The sequence below is a fragment of the Oncorhynchus kisutch genome, linkage group LG26 (genome assembly GCF_002021735.2).
Source record: "Oncorhynchus kisutch isolate 150728-3 linkage group LG26, Okis_V2, whole genome shotgun sequence".
Classification (NCBI taxonomy): domain Eukaryota; kingdom Metazoa; phylum Chordata; class Actinopteri; order Salmoniformes; family Salmonidae; genus Oncorhynchus; species Oncorhynchus kisutch.
The window spans coordinates 4,490,077-4,510,897 of NC_034199.2; the positions used below are offsets into that span (position 1 = coordinate 4,490,077).

Here is a 20,821-nt window from a genome sequence, read left to right on the forward strand (position 1 = left end):
GAAAGTTAAAGCTTGGTCGCAAATGGGTCTTCCAAATGGACAATGACCCCAAGCATACTTCCAAAGTTGTGGCAAAATGGCTTAAGGACAACAAAGTCAAGGTATTGGAGTGGCCATCACAAAGCCCTGACCTCAATCCCATAGAAAATGTGTGGGCAGAACTGAAAAAGCGTGTGCGAGCAAATTCACCCAACTTATTGTTAGCTTGTGGAAGGCTACCCAAAACGTTTGACCCAAGTTACACAATTTAAAGGCAATGCTACCAAATACTAATTGAGTGTATGTAAACTTCCGACCCACTGGGAATGTGATGAAAGAAATAAAATCTGAAATAAAAATAATTCATTCTCTCTACTATTATTCTGACTTTTCACATTCTTAAAATAAAATGGTGATCCTAACAGACCTAAAACAGGAATAGTGAAAAACTGAGTTTAAATGTATTTGGCTAAGGTGTCTGTAAACTTCTGACTTCAACTGTATATGTTTTTTGTACAAATGCGCCATTGACACTGGTAATGTGCTGGAGATCATGAAAACGAGGTTGAAAAGTGGTGGAGTTGCCCTTTAAGAGACAACAGGTAAACACAAAAAGAGACAAACATACACACCCATGTGCTCATAATTTGGCTTTTAGGACACAGATAAGAGAAATGCAGGGTATAAGAGGGAAAAAAATGTAAATACACACAAAAAAAATGCTTTCACATCCACAGCACACCATGGTAACCCAGTTCAGTTCAGTCCACTGAGACTTTGGGCCATGTCCTCTCTGTTTAGTCAAGGTGAACATAGGGGTTTGAGTGAGGAGGAGGATAGTTCCGGACAGAGGGACATTCAGTGTTATTCTGGAAACAGGGGATGGGATAGCAAAATTATGTAGCCCAAGTAGCCAGTCGCGGTCCAAAGAACCCTATCCAGTCCCAGGTCGCCCCTAGTCGCACTGTATTTCCCCAAATTCTCTGGTGCAGAGCAGTGCCTTCCCCCAGAAAATAAGACATACAGACTTACTCTTCCCCGACAATTAGTGCTTGGTAAGGGCTTTCTGGGTGTCATATATACACCTATGAAGAATTCTCATCATTGGAAAAACAAACAAAAACAAAGACATTAAGAATATGGCACATTGCGCGTGTTTGTGTTCTGTGTTGTGTGCGCTAGCGATTAGGAGAACTGAAGTTACTTAAAGTTTTTTTTCATAAGGTTGCGAAGCAGATGGAGAGGCAAGCCCAATGCAAGGCAGGACACTCCTTCCAACGTGGGCAGCCATTGGTGGACAGACAGGATAGGGACGGAGTTATGCTGCCAGGTCATCATTAAGGAGTCGTTGCCGTGGAGCGATTGGCCTTCATCTTGTCCAACCGTTTAGAGAGGTGGCTGTTGTTCGACTCAAGTTCATCTATCTTGTCCAGCGCTGACCGCAACTGCCATCAAGGGACAGAAAGAACAATAATTTGATTTTATTCAGAGATTCATTCAAAATCAACAATGAATCAAAAACACAAATTGTGTACATTATAACCCAAGTGTGCACTTGTTCACTCCCCCTAAGATTCGAAAGGATTAGGCCATTCCTTTTAAATCCATGCAGGGAAGTCTATTAGTGCACACTTCGGGTAAAGGAGGGAGAAACTATTCCATTCTATTCCACATGACCATGTAATTCTGTCCATTTCAGAAGCAATGTTCTGAACATTGCAGACCCCTGACATCTGGTCTCTGCATAGGAGCTTGATTTAAGCCACATAACTGACAGCTGGGGGGCATACTTCTCTCTGCAGCTTGCGTTTCTCAGCCTTCAACTCGTCCTCCACTTTCTCTGAGTTCTCCGACGCACCCTTGTAGCGGGTCACCTGACCCTCTAGCCTAGTAACCTGCAGATTGGTGATTGGATATGAGTACATGAGAATCTCAGCCTATAACGAGTCAAATTAGCAGTACTTGGACCTGTGATAATTATCTCTTTCCAATCAACTAGGTTAATGACAGTACACTTACATTCTGTTCCAAAGCTGTCACTTCCTGCTCCGATTTGACAAGTTTGAACTTTAGGTCACTAAGTTGCCTGCTGGCATCTCCTGCAAATGTGGGAAAAAAGAAAACAAGGTCTGATGTGCCAATGCAGTAGATACTGAATATGAATCCTATTAAAATAACATAGTTAGGACTAACATACATTTTTATCTTGAGTTATTAATTTCAGTCATAACACGTTACAGTGTCTGTGAATCTTACTCTGCAGGTCTTGTATGTGTGGGTCTGTGCCGTTCTCCAGAACCTCGCCCTCCGGGCTGGAATCCTCCTCAGTCTCGTTCCTCTGTTTCTTCTGCTCTACTTGGGCCTTCAGTTTCTTCACCTATAGAGAGGACCACATTCAGGACAGTTAAAACCTATTAAAATGGTAGCTGTATAAAAACAACAAACATACAGGTAACTGCCAAAATAAAGGAAACACCAACATGAATTGTCTTAATAGGGCGTTGGGCCACCACGAGCCGCCAGAACAGCTTTATTGCACCTTGGCATAGATTCTACAAGTGTCTGGAACTCTATTGGAGGGTTGCGACATTAATCTTCCACGAGAAAATACACTTTTGGTGTTTTGTTGAAGGTGGTAGGATTGTTGTGAGAAGCTTGTGGAAGGCTACCCGAAACGTTTCACCCAAGTTAAACAATTTAAAGACAATACCACCAAATACTAATTGAGTGTATGTAAACTTCTGACACACTGACAATGTGATGAAAGAAATAAAAGCTGAAATAAATCATTATCTGTACTATTATTCTGACATTTCACATTCTTAAAATAAAGTGGTGATCCTAACTGACCTAAGACAGGGATTTTTTTAACGAGGATTAAAGGTCAGGAATTGTGAAAAACTGAGTTTAAATGCATATGTGTATGTAAACTTCCGACTTCAACTGTAAACCATGCCAGGAAAATGCACCCCATACCATAACAGAGCCAGGCCGCCCCCAGGTGGTAAGGGTAGGCAAAAACACATCTGCCACGCTGATGCTCAAAACAGGGGCCCCTCAGGGGTGCGTGCTTAGTCCCCTCCCATACTCCCTGTTCACCCACGACTGCGTGGCCAAGCACGACTCCAACACCATCAAGGTTGCTGACGACACAGCAGTGGTAGGCCTGATCACCGACAACGATGACACAGCCTATAGGGAGGTGGTCAGAGACCTGGCAGTGTGGTCCCAGGACAGAAACCTCTCCTTCAACGTGAGCAAGACAAAGGAGATGATTGTGGACTACAGGAAAAGGAGGGCCAAACACGCTCCCAGTCACATCGAGCGGGTCGAGACTTTCAAGTTCCTTGGTGTCCACATCACCAACTAACTATCATGGTCTAAACACACAAAGAAAGTCACGAAGAGGGCACAACAACGCCTTTTTCCCCTCAGGAGACTGAAAAGATTTATCATTTTTATTTTATTTCACCTTTATTTAACCAGGTAGGCTAGTTGAGAACAAGTTCTCATTTACAACTGCGACCTGGCTAAGATAAAGCACAGCACACATACAACAGAATAAACAAAACATACAGTCAATAATACAGTAGAAAAAGAAATATATATATATATATATATATATATATATACACAATGAGTGCAAATTAGGTAAGGGAGGTAAGGCAATAAATAGGCCACGGTGGCAAAGTAATTACAATATATCAATTAAACACTGGAATGGTAGATTTGCAGAATATGAATGTGCAAGTAGAGATACTGGGGTGCAAAGGAGCAAGATAAATAAATAAATACAGTATTGGGGTAAGGTAGTTGGATAGGCTGTTTACATATGGGCTATGTACAGGTGCAGTGATCTGTGAGCTGCTCTGACAGCTGGTGCTTAAAGCTAGTGAGGGAGATATGAGTCTCCAGCTTCAGAGATTTTTGCAGTTCGCAGCAGAGAACTGGAAGGATAGGGGGCCAAAGGAGGAATTGGCTTTGGGGGTGACCAATTGAGATATACCTGCTGGAGCGTGTGGTACGGGTGGGTGCTGCTATGGTGACCAGAGAGCTGAGATAAGGCGGGGCTTTACCGAGCAGAGACTTGTAGATGACCTGGAGCCAGTGGGTTTGGCGACGAGTATGAAGCGATGGCCAGCCAACGAGCGCATACAGGTCGCAGTGGTGGGTAATATATAGGGCTTTGGTGACAAAACGGATGGCACTGTGATAGACTGCATCGAATTTGTTGAGTAGAGTTTGAGGCTATTTTATAAGATTCCAGTCACCCAATTCATAGATTGTTTTCTCTGCTACCGCACGACAAGCGGTACCGGAGCGCTAAGTCTTGGTCCAAAAGGCTCCTTAACAGCTTCTACCCCCAAGCCATTAGACTGCTGAACAATTAATCAAAATGGCCACCTGGACTATTTGCATTTACGCCCCACCCCCTGTTTTTACACTGCAGCTACTCGCTGTTTATTATCTATGCAAAGCCACTTTACCCCTACCTACACATGCAAATTACCTTGACTAATCTGTACTCCTGCACACTGACTCAGTACTTGTATATAGCCTCATTATTGTTATTTTATTGTGTTACTTTAAACAAAAAACTAAAAAACAAATGTAACTTGTTTATTTAGTAAATATTTTATCTACTCTATTTTCTTAACTGCATTGTTGGCCATGGGCTTGTAAGTAAGCATTTCACTGTAAGGTCTACTACACCTGTTGTATTCAGCATATGCGACAAATACAATTTCATTTCATTTGCCTGATGCCTCTATGGCCAATTCAGTTGAAGAGTTCAGCTAGCGTAATGGGTGACAGACTATGGATAGATGGATGTCCTTACTCACCTGTCCTATCAAGTTCTCCCGCTCGTCAACCAGCTTCCTCAAGCGGATCTCTGAAAGAAAAAAATATTGAGCTGATCTGCTTACAGTATTAAAAATTTCACAGAACTTGTCACCATTATCTGTTTAACTTTGAGTAAGCATCTATAACCCAATCAATACACACTTTCATTATGTTCATGCAAGAACAATCATAAAAACAAGAGCATACAGTAAAACCAATGTTAACATACCAGGGGTGGGAGGAGCCAAGTACATGGATGGGGAGGGGCTGAGTCGGGGTGGGAGGAGTTTAGAGTCACTTGATGCATGCAATGGAGCAGGTGTCCATTGGGAGAGCGTAGGTGAGGGGTGGGGTTATGGTTAGCATGCAGAAACTGGAGAGGAGGGCACACAGCCTCTAGGGCATTTTTATGCTAAACAGCTAATGGATGAGAGAAGTTGACCTGAAGAGATTATGTTTGTGCGTCAATGAGATTGCTGTTGACAGGCAGACAACACATAAGTACTATTATACTATAACACTACATAATTAGTATTATACATTACTAAAGTGTATTTCTCAAAGTTTGTAATTACTTATTTTATTCAATCATGAAAAGGGTCAGAAGGTATTTCCTTACAAAAAGTGCACATGAAGAAACATTTAGACCAGTGATTAACAAGAGAGTCATATTCTTGTATACAATTTGTCTAGCAGTCATATCATATGAATTCAGGAACCATGGCATATGCTGAACACAAAGCAATTTTACAGTATGCGCATGATATCCTAGGGCATGGATTTCACCTGAGATCATTGCCTACATGGAATGGACTTGTAACATGGAGGATTTTTCGGCCAATTATTTTATGGCATAAGAAAATCTCAATCGGTTAGTTTCTCTCTTCATCAAAATACACCAAGCAAGAAAATATTTTTTGTTCTGGGCAAACTTTTGACTACGCTTGGTCGGTATACCGTATTTGGAAATAGCCAGGAGAAACTATTTCTTTTAAGTAAAAAAATAATAATTGCAATATGTTAGCAGATACAGTAGATCGCGTTCTTCATTTCACATTATGAAGCTTTACCGTAATTGCCCTGAGAACAGTTGAGGACATTTACAGCAATGTCCTGGGGATGATTGAGCCAATAGGAAGCTGGGGATGATTAGGTGGCGATGATGGTATAAGGGCCAGATTGGGAATTTAGCCAGAACACCGTGGTTAACACCCCTACTCTTAACATGTGTGTTTGTAAATAGCACAATGGGAGAAAGCCGGAGCAGTCCAGCTGTGTATTGACAAGGGTCGCGTTTTATATTTAAAGTCAAGTGTTTTTTGCTTCAAGCGCGATCAGGGAAGTGCAACTGTAGTTTTCCTTCACAGAAAATACATTAGTGCAGCACATTTGACAGAAAATAGCTTCCTTTTTATCAACTGAAGTGTAACGCTATTTGGCTGGCAGCCACAAAAGTAAATGAGCTTGCAATGAAAAAGCAAGGTCTTCCTTGCAAAAACGATGCATTGCCATCATACTGTATTTCGAATGTTTATCATAGAAAGAATGTAGCCAGCTACTTTTCCTAATGTTTCGCTTAAAGTTAATCTCGCATTTTACAAGAGAAAAGTAGTCTGGTTACACTAAGAAAAGGATCAGAAAAGTAGCTACACATCATTCAGAGAACTGTCTGCTGATAGAATGCTCGTTTGTGAATTCTCATCTGAGTGGAGAAGTGAAACTGAAGCACAAAAGTAGTCTGATGCCGAGCAGACATTTTAATAAGCATTTTAGATCTGCATTTACAAAATTCAGCAAGATATTTGTTATGTTTTATATTTTTTTCCTGCGTTAAAAACAGAATTCTGCATTAACTTAAGTTTAACTTGTTAGTTGTCTAAGTAAGTGGCTGAATTAATAAGGTGACGGGGCATAGTATGGTGTTAGCTTTCTGCTGTGTTTGAGAACTCAAAGCCCTTTGGACGAATTATCTGTAATGCTACCACTGCTGGATTTCCTTGCGTTTTTGGTCCTCTTCATTCACGTTCCGTCTGAGCAGGCAGGCCCCTTCCCCAGCGACTCCACACAGACATGCATGAGTCAAAACTTAATTTGCACAAAGTCTGCCATTCACATTTAGCTTGTAAATGTCCAAACTGACCAAAAAATTACATTTGGTAGCTCCTACGTATACCTCCTACGTATACATGTATACCTTTATGAGCTGGATTGCCTGTCTTTGCAATTAGTTTATTTTCATTTGGGATCATTAACATATTTAGCTAGCAGCCTCCATGGAAATTCACTATTGCTTGTGCCAATTATGTTAGCATTCTGGTTAGACAGCCAATGGGTTGTTTTTTTGGCGCCCCCTTGTGTACTAGGCCGGTAATTCCATAAATCACAGGATGAGAGAAGGACGGTATGACGATACGAATATCATGCATTGCAATATAAACATTGTGCCTTGAATAGATGAAGAAAAACATACTGTCATTCAACCAATCAATATTACATTATTACAGTATAGGTATATAGGTGCTGCAGATTTATACGAGAGTATGGGCAATGTACCCTACCAGGGCCAGGCAAGTAGTAACACATTTGATTGATTCTACTTATCAACTACTACTAGTCTTAAATGAATGGTTTTCTTAGTTGAATCAGGTGTGTTACTGCTTGTTTGTGGAAAAACAGCCTGCGTGGTAAGATTACCCACCCCTTATGGCAAACTTCCCCAAAAATGTGCTAAAATACACACATGCTGTGAAGTCAAAGTATTTGGACAGTGGCATATTTGTTGTTGCATGGCCATCATATGTCTAATGTTTATCATAGTCAGCTTTAATTTGAGGGTGTTTTCATCCAAATTGGGGTACCCGTTTAGAAATGACTGCACTTTTCGTACATTGTCCACCCATTTTAGGGAACCAAAAGTATTTGAACAAATTCACATATGTGTATTAAAGTAGTCAAATGTTTAGTATTTGGTCCCATATTCCAAGCAATGACTACATCAAGCTTATACCCAATAGAAACGTATGGTAAATAATGTATTGTGTCATTTTGGAGTCACTTTTGTTGTAAATAAGAATATAATATTTCTAAACACTTCTACATTAATGTGGATGCTACAATGATTATGGATAATCATGAATACTGATGAGTGAGAAAACTATAGAGCCATACACATCATCCCCCTCAACCTCTCCTGTTTAGCATGTTTTGGGGTTATGGTCTTGTGCCTCTAACTTTCTCACTCATCATTATTCGTAATCATGGTAGCGTCACATTAATGTAGAAGTGTTTAGAAACATTCTATTCTTATTTAAAATAAAAGTGACCATAGAAATGTAATGTTAAATAATGTATTGGGCACAACATAATCTGAAACAACAAAAACAAACTGCAAATACATCAAACAAGCTTAGTGTAGTCATTGAGTACTAGGAATATAGGCCCAAATACTACACTTTTGAGTACTTTAACACACAAATGAATTTGTCCAAATACTTTTGGTTCCCTAAAATGGGGGGACCAGTGCATGTACAAAAAGTGCTGAACAAAAAGTACGCTCAAATTAAATTAATGTGGATGCTACACTTTACCTCATAGTATAATTTCAAATCCAAAGTGCTGGAATACAAAGCCAAAACAAAATATATGTCACAAATACTTTGACCTCAAAATACAGTACATCGAATTATAACTTTGGAAGGAATTGTAATGGTACTTGCTTTGGCTGTATTAGTTGAGACTCTTTGCACTTTCATAAATATTTGCTGTTGTTTATATTGAGTGCAGACTTAAAAACTAGGACATTCGGCAGTCCTCTTTTCCCTTGCCTTTTACTTTCTTACTGCCTTTTTTCAAGCCTGTCCTAGATTGCTCGTTGTTGCCCTCTGCACTCTGACTACTTTCTCTTCTACCCTGCTGTGACCCATACTGGATTGCCTCTTCCCCCTCCTCTACTGGCAAAGCCTCTACCTCAGTTGCATTCTGCTGCCTCTCGCTCTCCCCTACACCTTGCTGTTCAACAGTCACACTCCCTCCCTCCTCTGCAATGTCTTTCTGGTTGTATGTTACACTAACCCCCTCCTCTAATGTGATTAGTTGTTGTTCTCCATTCACGTTCTGGCCCTCAACTATGGTTTGTGCTTTTTCTTCATGGCTTCGGAGCTCCTCTGGTGCATTATCCGACCCCCCTTCAATTGATTGCTGTGCCACTATCGTGCTAACTCCCTCTGTGTCCTGCGGTTTGTCATCCTCCTCTTCCTGGTTACCCTTCTCTTTACCAAGCTCTACCTCTATTTTGTATCCTACCGACATCGTTCTCATTTCCTGGCTGACCTCCTCTTGGGATGCTATTGGGAATACATTTGCAGGAACCACTGAAACTAGGTCAGAAAAGTCAAACGATTGACCCTCATTTTCATGCTCCTTGTCATTCCACGGCTTACTGGGTCCAGGTACCTTGTTACCCTCCAGCTTGGCCTCAATGGGATCATCTTGCTCTTCTGCTTTAGCCACCATAGTGCATGGTCCACTTTCATTGTGGCTCTGTTCCCTAAAAGAGTCAATTGTCACCGGAGTTTCTTTTACAGGGTCCTGTAGTCGTGTTTCTGTATAATTCAGCTCGGTCTCTGTAGAGATCCCTCCATTTGATGCCTCTTCTGCATCATTCAGCTCGGTCTCTGTAGAGATCCCTCCATTTGATGCCTCTTCTGCATCAAGTGTTTCTGTATCATTCAGCTCAGTCTCTGTAGAGATCCCTCCATTTGATGCCTCTTCTGCATCAAATGTTTCTGTATCATTCAGCTCGGTCTCTGTAGAGATCCCTCCATTTGATGCCTCTTCTGCATCAAGTGTTTCTGTATCATTCAGCTCGGTCTCTGTAGAGATCCCTCCATTTGATGCCTCTTCTGCATCAAATGTTTCTGTATCATTCAGCTCGGTCTCTGTAGAGATCCCTCCATTTGATGCCTCTTCTGCATCAAGTGTTTCTGGCTTGTTGTTTTCATACAAGTGCCTGTCAGTGACTGGACAACCAGGTAGATCCACCAATTGTTCAGGCAGTCTTATCGTCTCAGCAGCAGGGCAGTTGCGGTCAAGCGATATGCTACAACATTTCTCATCTGCTGAATTGTTGCATTTCTCTACATTTGCTGGCATTGCCATTGAAGTGTCTTCATGTTCAAGTGCATTTGTACGCTCTTCTGGGCTCCCATTTGGTTTATCTTGACCTGCCTCTTTTAGGTCTTGTGTTGCATTTTCATTTGCCTGGTCTGGGTGAGTAGCGACACCATCATGGAAGATAAGGTCTTCAGGTTCCACGCTCTCCTTGAGCTCTGGTCTTAGGACGATGGGACTGTGAAAGTTATTCCCCTGTTCCTTTGAGTTTTGGATAGTTTGTTCCTCTTCAACTGAGACCTTGATTGCATCTTCCTCTTTGACATTGTTTGAATTCCCAACTGTGGACTGTTTCAAGTCCAATGGACATTTTGGGTCAGCTGAAGAGTTCAAACAGTCTCCAAAGTTATCAGGGTTGGTTGTGTACCCTGACTCGTCCTTTTGGGTACCAGTATCTGTTGTCGATTCTAATTCCTCCATAGGGTTATAAGCGCTGGTTATACACTTGGAGTGATCAACAGGATCAGCAATACCAATGTTGGACTCAAGGGATAATACTGATATCTCGCCTTCTGATTTCTCTAATTCCATTGTAGGTTTGTGTTTGTCCTTTTTCATTTTCTTCTTTTTCTTCTTTGAGACAACTTCCTCACTCTTAGCTTGGTCAGTCAGAGATACTTCAATGGTAGGCTCTACTCGGTCTTCTTCTAGTTGTTCTTCCTTCAGGTTCAGTCCCTCAGCTATGGTTTGTACTTTTTGTTCAGGGCTTTGGAGCTCTCGATCTGGTGAACTACTGGTCCCCTCCTCTCGCTGTGTCTCTATTGTGATAACCTCCTCTCCTACCGCCTCTACTGGCTCCTTATCGCTTGGGGTGGAGCCCACATCCTCTTCTGTTGTGCTCATCTTATCTCCCTGCGTTTCATCACCTTGTTTCTCACCCTTCTTCTTGCCTTTCTTTTTCTTTTTGCCTCCTTGGGACTGTGGCTGCATGTCAGTGGTCTCTGGCAACACACATGCCTTTTTTGTTTTCTGAGGCTCAGGTTGAGGCTCAGGGTTTGATTCGACTGGGGTCTTAGGAGTATCAAGGTCTGTCCCTAGGCTAATCTGTGTGCCATTTGTCATGGAGACTACACACGTTTCTGTTGTGCTCTTCTTATGGTCTTCCTGCTTTACGTCGCTTTGTGTCTCTCCCTTCTTCTTCTTGCCTTTCTTCTTCTTGTTGCCTGCTTGGGCCTGTGGCTGCAGGTCAGTTATCTCTGGTAACGCTTCAACCTTTTTTGTTTTCTGAAGCTCAGGGTTTGATTTGATTGGGCTCTTACTAGTATCAAGGTCTGTCCCTTGGCTAATCTGTGTGCCATTTTTCATGGTGTCCTCAATGGTTTCCCTAGGCAGAGGATATGAGTCTAAACATTTCACGTCTTTACTCGATTTGTTTTTCTCTTGTTCAGCTGCTGCACCATATTCTGAGGTAGGCTCTTTTGAGGACATCTCTTTGGTGTCGTCACTGCTCTTGACAACTTTGGTCTCTGCCTCATCTGCCTTGTCATTTTTTATTCCCATTTCCCCTTCGCTTGCAACCTCTACTCTGCCTTGCCCTGTCCCCTCTACACCTGCTGCTTCATACCCCTCCCCCGCTACTGTAACCTCTTCCTCAGGACCTGTTACAAGCACAAGTACCTCAGAATCACAGACCGGTCCACTTTTGACCTCTACTAATGGTATGCCATTGTCAGAGTCTTTGTTGACATCACTGCCTTCAATTTCAACCTCCTCCCCCAATGTGGGTGAGAATGGCTGAGCCTCCCTTGATGTTTCTGTTTCAGAAACACCAACAAGGCTACAGGGGGTGGGCGAGGTCAGATGGTTCTCTTGAGCCTCCTCCTCGTGTGTATCCTCTTGCTGCCTGGACCTTCCTGGATCCACCACCTTATCTCCTCTACTTCCCAACTCCGTCTCCTGAGCTCTGCCTAGGAGACCATGAGGGATACCATGAGGGTGAAATAGGCCAAACACTGTGGCTTGGAGTTTCAAATAAACATTTTTCTGATGATCAAGATCTGCCAGTTGAACCTGGGCCAATTAGCGCAAAGCGTAATTTGAAAGAATTGGATAAAAATCAAACCAGCATGGAAGAGGTGGAAAAGGAAGAAGAGGAGGAGAGCACCAAACAAAACCTTGATCCCAGATTAATCTTCAAGGCAGATGAGCAGGTCAGAGGCACCTTGGCAAGCTGCAAATCTTAAACTCTGAAATGTCTACTGTAGTGTTATATTGCTTTGGGACTGGCCAGAAATTGACAGGTTTGTGACTTAACACAAACAAAACATTTTTTTCCTAATCATTTCCAAAAAATAAAATTGAAAACCTACATTGAATAGACCAATTAATGGATTTATTGATTGTGATCCGTGTAATGATCTGGTGTAAACACCAACCAACTATAACACCACAGCAAACACTTCAAACACCATTGACATTTATCAGGTTGAAGGAAAGAGTTTATAATAGACAAAACACAAAGTCAACATAATTTCGCCAAAGCAATCAGCCTAAGGACCCTGGACTTACCTCAAAATTAAACTACTATGTAGGATACACATTTTGGCACCAAAACAAGGGTGTTTACACCATCTGCTTTAAATCATGGTTCAGATGCATGGATTAGTTAACATGCATCAAGTGCAAGGGTTGCATTGGGTTGGGAGGAGAATCAGTGGAGAAAGCTTAGGTTTTGGACTTCTTCTGTGACTAACTTCATTGTCAGTCAACCAAACTCAGGTTAAGTCTACAGGGTTGCATTAGAACAGGTGTGGGCATGATTTGAGCTTAGAAGTTAGCTATAATTTGGCAAAGCTATGAGGTAAGCAGGAGATGATTACAACATGTAGCGATCTTTGTCCAGTAATGGTGCTTACCAAGCATGCTGTTCCCCCCTTCCATGGGCGACATCTGGGAGTCCTGAGCCAATTGAGAAGCTGGATCTCCACTGGCTGACCCTTCAGTTCCCAACTCCAGCATTTCCCCATTGGCAGTCAGGTCAGGTCCGAGGACAATTCCATGTTTCTGGGCATGACATGAACACAAACTGATGAGAGGCTTAAGAGAGTCTCACAACAGTGCATTATAGCTGCATAACTACAATAGAGAAACCCTGTTTAAGAGGCCAGCGTTGCATATTCCGAGCTCCGACTCCCTAGAGAGGACTAAATACCTTCAGAATGTCTTTCAGCTGGACCACCTCATCCCTGAGCTCATCCCGCTCATTTCGGATGGCATCCGAATACTCCTTTTGCCGCTCTAAGGCCTGAGCAGTTCCCCCAGTGGGGGAGGTGGAAGCGCAGGTAAAGAACAAAGATAGATATGGGTGAAGTGAAAGTGAGCATAGAGAAAGTGAATACAGTATCAAGCATTCATGCACTTAGCTAGCATCAACTTCTCTGCCTAAGTAACACAGGTGAACACAACACAATTATGTGTGGGGATTTCCATTTGCATCCACCAAATTGAACATGTACTAACAAAACGAATGGATTAGAGTTCACAGGGCATACCCCAATCTTTTTATCCTTCCACTCCACGGTTTCCTGCAGGTCAGCGATTTCCCTAACAAAGCCGTCCTGCTTGAGACGCATCTGACGGATCTCCTGGACAGCGGAAACGCAGGAAGATGTGATAGAATAAATAGGAGAAAATGAAGTGTGTGTGAAAGGTGAAAGCAGTGAGAACAATAGACGATCAGCATGGAGGTGAGAAGACAGGGAAGTTCAGAAATAAGAAAACTGAAAGGTGACAGGTAAAGTCATTTTGGCTGTCCTGACAAGCTTTGGGTTTTAATTTTGAGGAGGCCTTGGAGGACTCACTGTTAGTAACTCCTCGCTCTGTTTTAGTGTTTCCTTCATTTCCTTGAACTGGAACTGCAGCACGCCGTGGGCATGTTTCTCACGCTCAAAGTCCTGGGAGAAATGACAGAGGAGATGTTTTAATGGATTTGCAATATATGCAGTGATCATTGTGGCCCAAAACAGCTGCCTTATAATCCAGGTTGTGTTTGTAATCCAGGTCCAGGTTGTAGTTGTGGATGAAGTCAGTTTCAGTCTGTAAACTGATTCTTGATCAAAGTGTGTTGTACATATATTTTTTTACATAAATACAGTTTTACATGTATAAAATCGTACATATCATTTACGTACAATGCATTTGTAAAGTATTCAGACCCCTTCACTTTTTCTACATTTTGTTACGTTACAGCCTTATTCTAAAATTGCTTAAATATTTTTATATAAAAACATAATGACAAAGCGAAAACTTGACATTTTTGCAAATCTACTACAAATAAAAAACATACTTTATTTACATAATTATTCAGACCCTTTGCTATGAGATTGAAATTGAGCTCAGGTGCATCCTGTTTCCATTGATCATCCTTGATATTTCTACAACTTGATTGGATTCCACCTGTGGTAAATTCAATTAATTGGACATTAGTTGGAAAGGCATAGCCCTGTCCATATAAAAAGGTCCCACAGTTGATGGTGCATGTCATAGCAAAAACCAAAAAACCAGGTCGAAGGAATTGTCTGTAGAGCTCCGAGACAGGATTTTGTAGAGGCACAGGGTACCAAAAAATTCCTGCAGCATTGAAGGTCCCCAAGAATACAGCAGCCTCCATCATTTTTAAACAGAAGACGTTTGGAACCAGCAAGACTCTTCCTAGAGCTGGCCGCACTAGGAAGGGGGAGAAGGGCCTTGGTCAGGGAGGTGACCAGGAACCCGATGGTCACTCTGACAAAGCTTTAGAGTTCCTCTGTGGAGATGGGAGAACCTTCCAGAAGGACAACCACCTCTGCAGCACTCCACAGATCAGGCCTTTATGGTAGAGCGGCCAGATGGAAACCACTTCTCAGTAAAAAGGCACATGACAGCCCACTTGGAGGTGGCCAAAAAGGCACTTAAAGGACTCTCAGACCATGAGAAACAAGATTATCTGGTCTGATGAAACCAAGATTGAACTCTTTGGCCTGAATGCCAAGCGTCACGTCTGGAGGAAACCTGGCACCATCCTTACGGTGAAGAATGGTGGTGGCTGCATCATGCTGTGCGGATGTTTTTCAGTGGCAGGGACTGGGAGACTAGTCAGGATAGAAGGAAAGATCAACAGGGCAAAGTACAGAGAGATCCTTGAAGAAAACAGTCTCCAGAGCGCTCAGGTTCAACAGGACAACGACCCTAAGCACACAGCCAAGACAGCGCAGGAGTGGCTTCGGGACAAGTCTCTGAATGTCCTTGAGTGGCCCAGCCAGAGCCCGGACTTGAACCCGATCAAACATCTCTGGAGAGACCTGAAAATAGCTGGTAAGTGACACTCCACATCCAACCTGACAGAGCTTGACAGGATCTGCAGAGAATGGGAGAAGCTTCCCAAATACAGGTGTGCCAAGCTTGTAGCGTCATACCCAAGAAGACTCGAGGCTGTAATCGCTGCCATAGGAGCTTCAACAAAAGTACTGAGTAAAGGGTCTGAATACTTATGCAAATGTTACATTTCTGTTTAGATTTTTAATATATTTGCAAAAATGTAATAAAACCTGTTTTTGCTTTGTCATTATGGAGTATTGTGTGTAGATTGTCGAGGGAAAAAACCTATTTAATCCATTTTAGAATATGGCTGAAACGTAACAAAATGTGGAAAAAGTGAAGAGGTCTGAATGCTTTCCGATTACACTGTATATACATACAGTTCATGTTTATAATCATCCAGTATTACATTACTATAGGCAACTATAGTTTCCAAAAGGTACCACCTAATATCGCCCTCCTCAATACACTTTTCTCTTTCGATCCTAACTTTTCCCTTCATCTTACTGTAATTGTATATTTCTCATGATCTGGCCCTATCCCTTCTCTCCCTCCCTCGGATGTATCCCTTACCTTGCTCTTCCCTTCGTACTCGCGGCGTGACTCGGACAGCAGCTCCTCCAGCTCCATGAGCGAGTCCTTCAGCGTGTCCACCTGGTACATCAGGTTGTTCTTCTCGTTGTCCAACTGGGCGTTGGACACCATGGCCTTGCGGTACTTCTCCTCCACCTCCACTAAGGTATCCTATAGGAAGAGATGCCCGTTGGTGTATGCACATGGGAACACAGACAGACAGACAGACAGACAGACTGACTGAAAGACACAGACCCCAACACAGACACATCAATATCCAAGGGGGTATTGTTACACCGCTGCCGCTGACACTTCCATTTTCTATACTCCATTCTGATGGTTTCAACTAGGAGGAACGATCAGGAACATGATCGAAAATGGAGGGCATGGATAGAATTCAAATGGACATAATTCGTATTCAGAGGGAAATGATGTAATGATGTTAGGACACAAGCAACAGTTGCCTACTGTATGCCTGTGGGGTGGGGTTATTGAATTTGACATCAGGACAGATTAACTTGACTGCTTTGAAAGGAAGCTGAAAAATGCATAGGAAAAGGCAAGCAAGCCATCTAGTCTGAAAATAAAGTTATCATGCCGATCTGGGCTTTCAACATCACTAGTCTGAAATCATAGGTAATTATCACCTTAGTAAACGATTAGAGGAGTCCAAGATTCTGGCAACCATTTAATAGCAAGGTAGGAGTCTAAACCTAAATCTGTAGTTGATAATAAAAGGATAGGTAAGAAAATAATTCTAAAACATTCATTAAATATTAGTCAGGAGGACTAATCATTGCTTAAAAGGAGTCTCTCAGGTACTTTAACACTGGCGACTAAAACTGGACTAAAATTGGTTAATTCTAAGGAAGTTCAAAACGATTATTGGTTAATAGCAGGGTAGTCTTAAAGTTTAGACTCTAAACCTATCATTGGTCAACTCAAAAGCTAAGGAAGACTAAAATCATTTGAATATTAACAGGGCCTCAGGCTGGGTTGCGTCAGTCCAGTAATGTACCTTGACTTCTTTGAGGCTCTGCATGTACTTTGACTCCACATCTTGGATCTGATCCTTCAGCTCATGAATCTCCTGGGGTGAAGAGTGTGGCAGGGTTGAGGAGAGACAGAAGCATGCTGCGACAGGGTTCGACACATGAAGTGACAAGCACAATGATAGGTAGAGAATGACTTGCAGAGCAGTGTGTGCTGTACAGTGATGGGCTCTTAAAGAGTGGAATTGATGGAAGATGGTTCTAGGACACCCATGTTTTTGTAACCTTTACCTTGATCTCTCGTATGGAGGTTTCTGTGTCGCCAGTGATGGACGTTTCACCACTTTCTCCCCGGGAGGAAGACCCGCCCAGCGAGGCGAGGGTGGCTGCCGATAGGGTGGAAGCGGCTCGAGATCCCTTTTCCAGGTAATCTCGGTCCTCCACCTGGGAACAACGGGGAGATACTGTTAGAACAAGGGCAACATCATGACATTAGGGCCTAGAGAAGGTTCTGGAAGGCCATGGATTCACACTCCATCACATACAACATGTTACATGTGGCCATCAAACTGTTCAGAGTAGTCAGCATGCTATGTTAGGTATTGAAAGTGAACAATATGAGTATCAATCGGCATCAATACTGGTTACAGTACATTCTAAAATAGTTGTTGGTACTTCTAGTCCATGACACAGACCATAATGTTGTTAGTCCCATTCTACAAAGACTCAATCTATAAGAAACCAACCACCTGCATGCTATAGATTAGCAATTCATATTTTTTTATTCACTAGTACCCCTGTTGATGACATCTCTTCAGTGGTAAAAACACTTTCTAAAGTCTCCTCTCACCCATCTTCCAGGTGTGACAATGACCATACAGCAGGAGTTGACAACACAATCCAGGCTACCACTTCACACAGCAAGTCAGACAGTAATTAATCTCTTTAGGTCTACCCCCCCACTCCACACAGAAGAAGCCAGTCTTTATATGCAAGTTGAGACCACGCTGCCATGCCCTGGCATGACTCTGGGCGGGCAGTGCTGCCCCACTCACGTCCGATAAATTGGGGATGGTCATGTGATCCAGGTCTCTGGGCAGGCCACTGCTGGTGGCCGCGCTGCGCAGGAAGCTGGCCACAGAGTTGCAGTCATCATCCTAGTTGCCCACCAGGGGGCACAATAGGACAAAGTATATTCAGGTTGGGCACTGTCTGAAACCCTCTCACACAATGCCCTTTTCCAACCAAAACACATCTATGAATGAAAACACAATCATGGCCAAATGGAGAATCTGTGTTAAACGCAACAAGGATCGGCCTACAGCTGTATAGAGTAATGAGCATACTAAACAGGACACACAGTAGCCCACATGTTAATTCCTGCCTGTAAAGAAAGACCTTAAAGTTTGATGATTTGTTAAGGTAGGATGACCCAGCATACCAGATGTCAACTAGTCTTCATATTCTTGCCACTGGTTAATAAAATATCTGCCCAGATTTGACAATTAAAACCATAGGCTTTTTTATGGGCAACCTCTCAACACAAATATATGAGGTACAGCAAGAAGTTGTACTGGGTCTCAGATATCGGTTACAACAATATCAGTCTGAAAGATGCCAGTTATGTATAAAAATAACCGTCATAACATTTATATATATATTATTTGTATTATATGTTATTTTTATATTTCAAAACTATCTGTTACGTGGTTATACAGTAATTGTGTCAGCCCTAATAAATACATAACTGGCATCTTTCAGACTGATATTATATATATATATATACACATTTTTTGGGGTGGAACGAACAGCTGACTGAAGACGGGATGGCCGGTTATTCGACTCTTATCAACGTGATGAAACTCTGTTGCGCCTTTCTGAAATGAGCAAGGTGTTGTAGCAAACATTCTACATTCCACAGTAACGTCTCATTTTGTCTGTCATAGTTGAAGTGTACCTATGATGAAAATTACAGGCCTCATCTTTTTAAGTGGGAGAACTTGCACAATTGGTGGCTGACTAAATACTTTTTTGCCCCATTGTAACTAATCCAGTTTAAAAGAATACTCGGGTTGTGCTTGAGAGAGGGTCGTGCCACTTCAATGCTCCATGGCTGGACAGTGTGACTGAGAAGAGGGGCTCACCACTGGGCTGGCACGGGCTGAGCTGGCCCTGGAGGACGCCCTGGAACCGCTGCCGCGATAACTATTGTACTCTGAATGCTGGGGAGGGCACATACACCATCATCAGTGTGCACAAGAACACACACGTGCACGTCTGTAGTACCCACTCACATACGCACACCAGGCGACAAGTAGAGAAATCCTAAGCCAACAGAGCTATTCAGTGCACTGCATTAACGTTCACAGGGAACTGAACCCACGACCTGCAAGCACCATGCTCCAACCAACTGAGCCACTCCTCACCAAAGTTCCCAAAGGCACCAAAGTTAATGTGTGTCATATCAACAGCACAAACATAGCTAAACACTCTGGAAACTAAAACTCATGACAGAAAAACAGAACACATCATGCAAAAGCTAATAAAATAACCATGAACAGAACATACCTGTCATATACATTCCAGTTACTCACAGACATGCCCTACATACACATTAACCTAATTTAAAAACACTCGCATTGCAATTAGTGACATAATTTCCTCAACCTCAAAAGAAACATTACTGTGCAGCCGTATTCATTGATCTGGCCAAGGCTTTCGACTCTGTCAATCACCATATCCTCATCGGCAGACTCGACAGCCTTGGTTTCTCAAATGATTGCCTCGCCTGGTTCACCAACTACTTCTCTGATAGAGTTCAGTGTGTCAAATCGGAGGGTCTGCTGTCCGGACCTCTGGCAGTCTCTATGGGGGTGCCACAGGGTTCAATTCTTGGACCGACTCTCTTCTCTGTATACATCAATGAGGTCGCTCTTGCTGCTGGTGAGTCCCTGATCCACCTCTACGCAGACGACACCATTCTGTATACTTCCGGCCCTTCTCTGGACACTGTGTTAACAACCCTCCAGGCAAGCTTCAATGCCATACAACTCTCCTTCCGTGGCCTCCAATTGCTCTTGAATGCAAGTAAAACTAAATGCATGCTCTTCAACCGATCGCTGCCTGCACCTACCCGCCTGTCCAACATCACTACTCTGGACGGCTCTGACTTAGAATACGTGGACAACTACAAATACTTAGGTGTCTGGTTAGATTGTAAACTCTCCTTCCAGACCCATATCAAACATTTCCAATCCAAAGTTAAATCTAGAATTGGCTTCCTATTTCGCAACAAAGCATCCTTCACTCATGCTGCCAAACATACCCTTGTAAAACTGACCATCCTACCAATCCTCGACTTTGGCGATGTCATTTACAAAATAGCCTCCAATACCCTACTCAACAAATTGGATGCAGTCTATCACAGTGCAATCCGTTTTATCACCAAAGCCCCATATACTACCCACCATTGCGACCTGTACGCTCTCGTTGGCTGGCCCTCGCTTCATACTCGTCGCCAAACCCACTGGCTCCATGTCATCTACAAGACACTGCTAGGTAAAGTCCCCCCTTATCTCAGCTCGCTGGTCACCATAGCATCTCCCACCTGTAGCACACGCTCCAGCAGGTATATCTCTCTAGTCACCCCCAAAACCAATTCTTTCTTTGGCCGCCTCTCCTTCCAGTTCTCTGCTGCCAATGACTGGAACGAACTACAAAAATCTCTGAAACTGGAAACACTTATCTCCCTCACTAGCTTTAAGCACCAACTGTCAGAGCAGCTCACAGATTACTGCACCTGTACATAGCCCACCTATAATTTAGCCCAAACAACTACCTCTTTCCCAACTGTATTTAATTTTAATTGATTTATTTATTTTGCTCCTTTGCACCCCATTATTTTTTTTATTTCTACTTTGCACATTCTTCCATTGCAAAACTACCATTCCAGTATTTTACTTGCTATA

At 42.7% G+C, this 20,821-nt stretch overlaps 1 protein-coding gene across 27 annotated transcripts in view; it reads right to left on the reverse strand.

Moving 5' to 3' along the window:
- Positions 1 to 439: 439 nt before the first annotated feature.
- The window catches only part of LOC109870911 (leucine-rich repeat flightless-interacting protein 2), a 78,186-nt gene continuing 57,804 nt past the window's right edge, over positions 440 to 20,821 (reverse strand). For 6 of the 27 annotated variants that reach the window (XM_031806058.1, XM_031806054.1, XM_020461611.2 and 3 more), the window contains 10 exons: positions 18,998 to 19,075; positions 17,909 to 18,010; positions 17,145 to 17,297; positions 16,880 to 16,951; positions 15,862 to 16,032; positions 13,794 to 13,886; positions 13,485 to 13,577; positions 13,145 to 13,237; positions 12,849 to 12,996; positions 6,567 to 11,900 (listed from right to left, as the gene is read on the reverse strand). In XM_031806058.1, the coding sequence (XP_031661918.1) occupies positions 8,617 to 11,900; positions 12,849 to 12,996; positions 13,145 to 13,237; positions 13,485 to 13,577; positions 13,794 to 13,886; positions 15,862 to 16,032; positions 16,880 to 16,951; positions 17,145 to 17,297; positions 17,909 to 18,010; positions 18,998 to 19,075 (4,287 nt within the window). In that variant the 3' untranslated portion in view covers positions 6,567 to 8,616. Of the gene's footprint in view, positions 1,425 to 1,769; positions 1,875 to 1,998; positions 2,079 to 2,235; positions 2,357 to 4,823; positions 4,874 to 5,376; positions 11,901 to 12,848; positions 12,997 to 13,144; positions 13,238 to 13,484; positions 13,578 to 13,793; positions 13,887 to 15,861; positions 16,033 to 16,879; positions 16,952 to 17,144; positions 17,298 to 17,908; positions 18,011 to 18,997; positions 19,076 to 20,821 lie in introns of those variants that run through there. The other 21 variants (XM_031806069.1, XM_031806064.1, XM_031806062.1 and 18 more) reach the window with 10 other exon arrangements.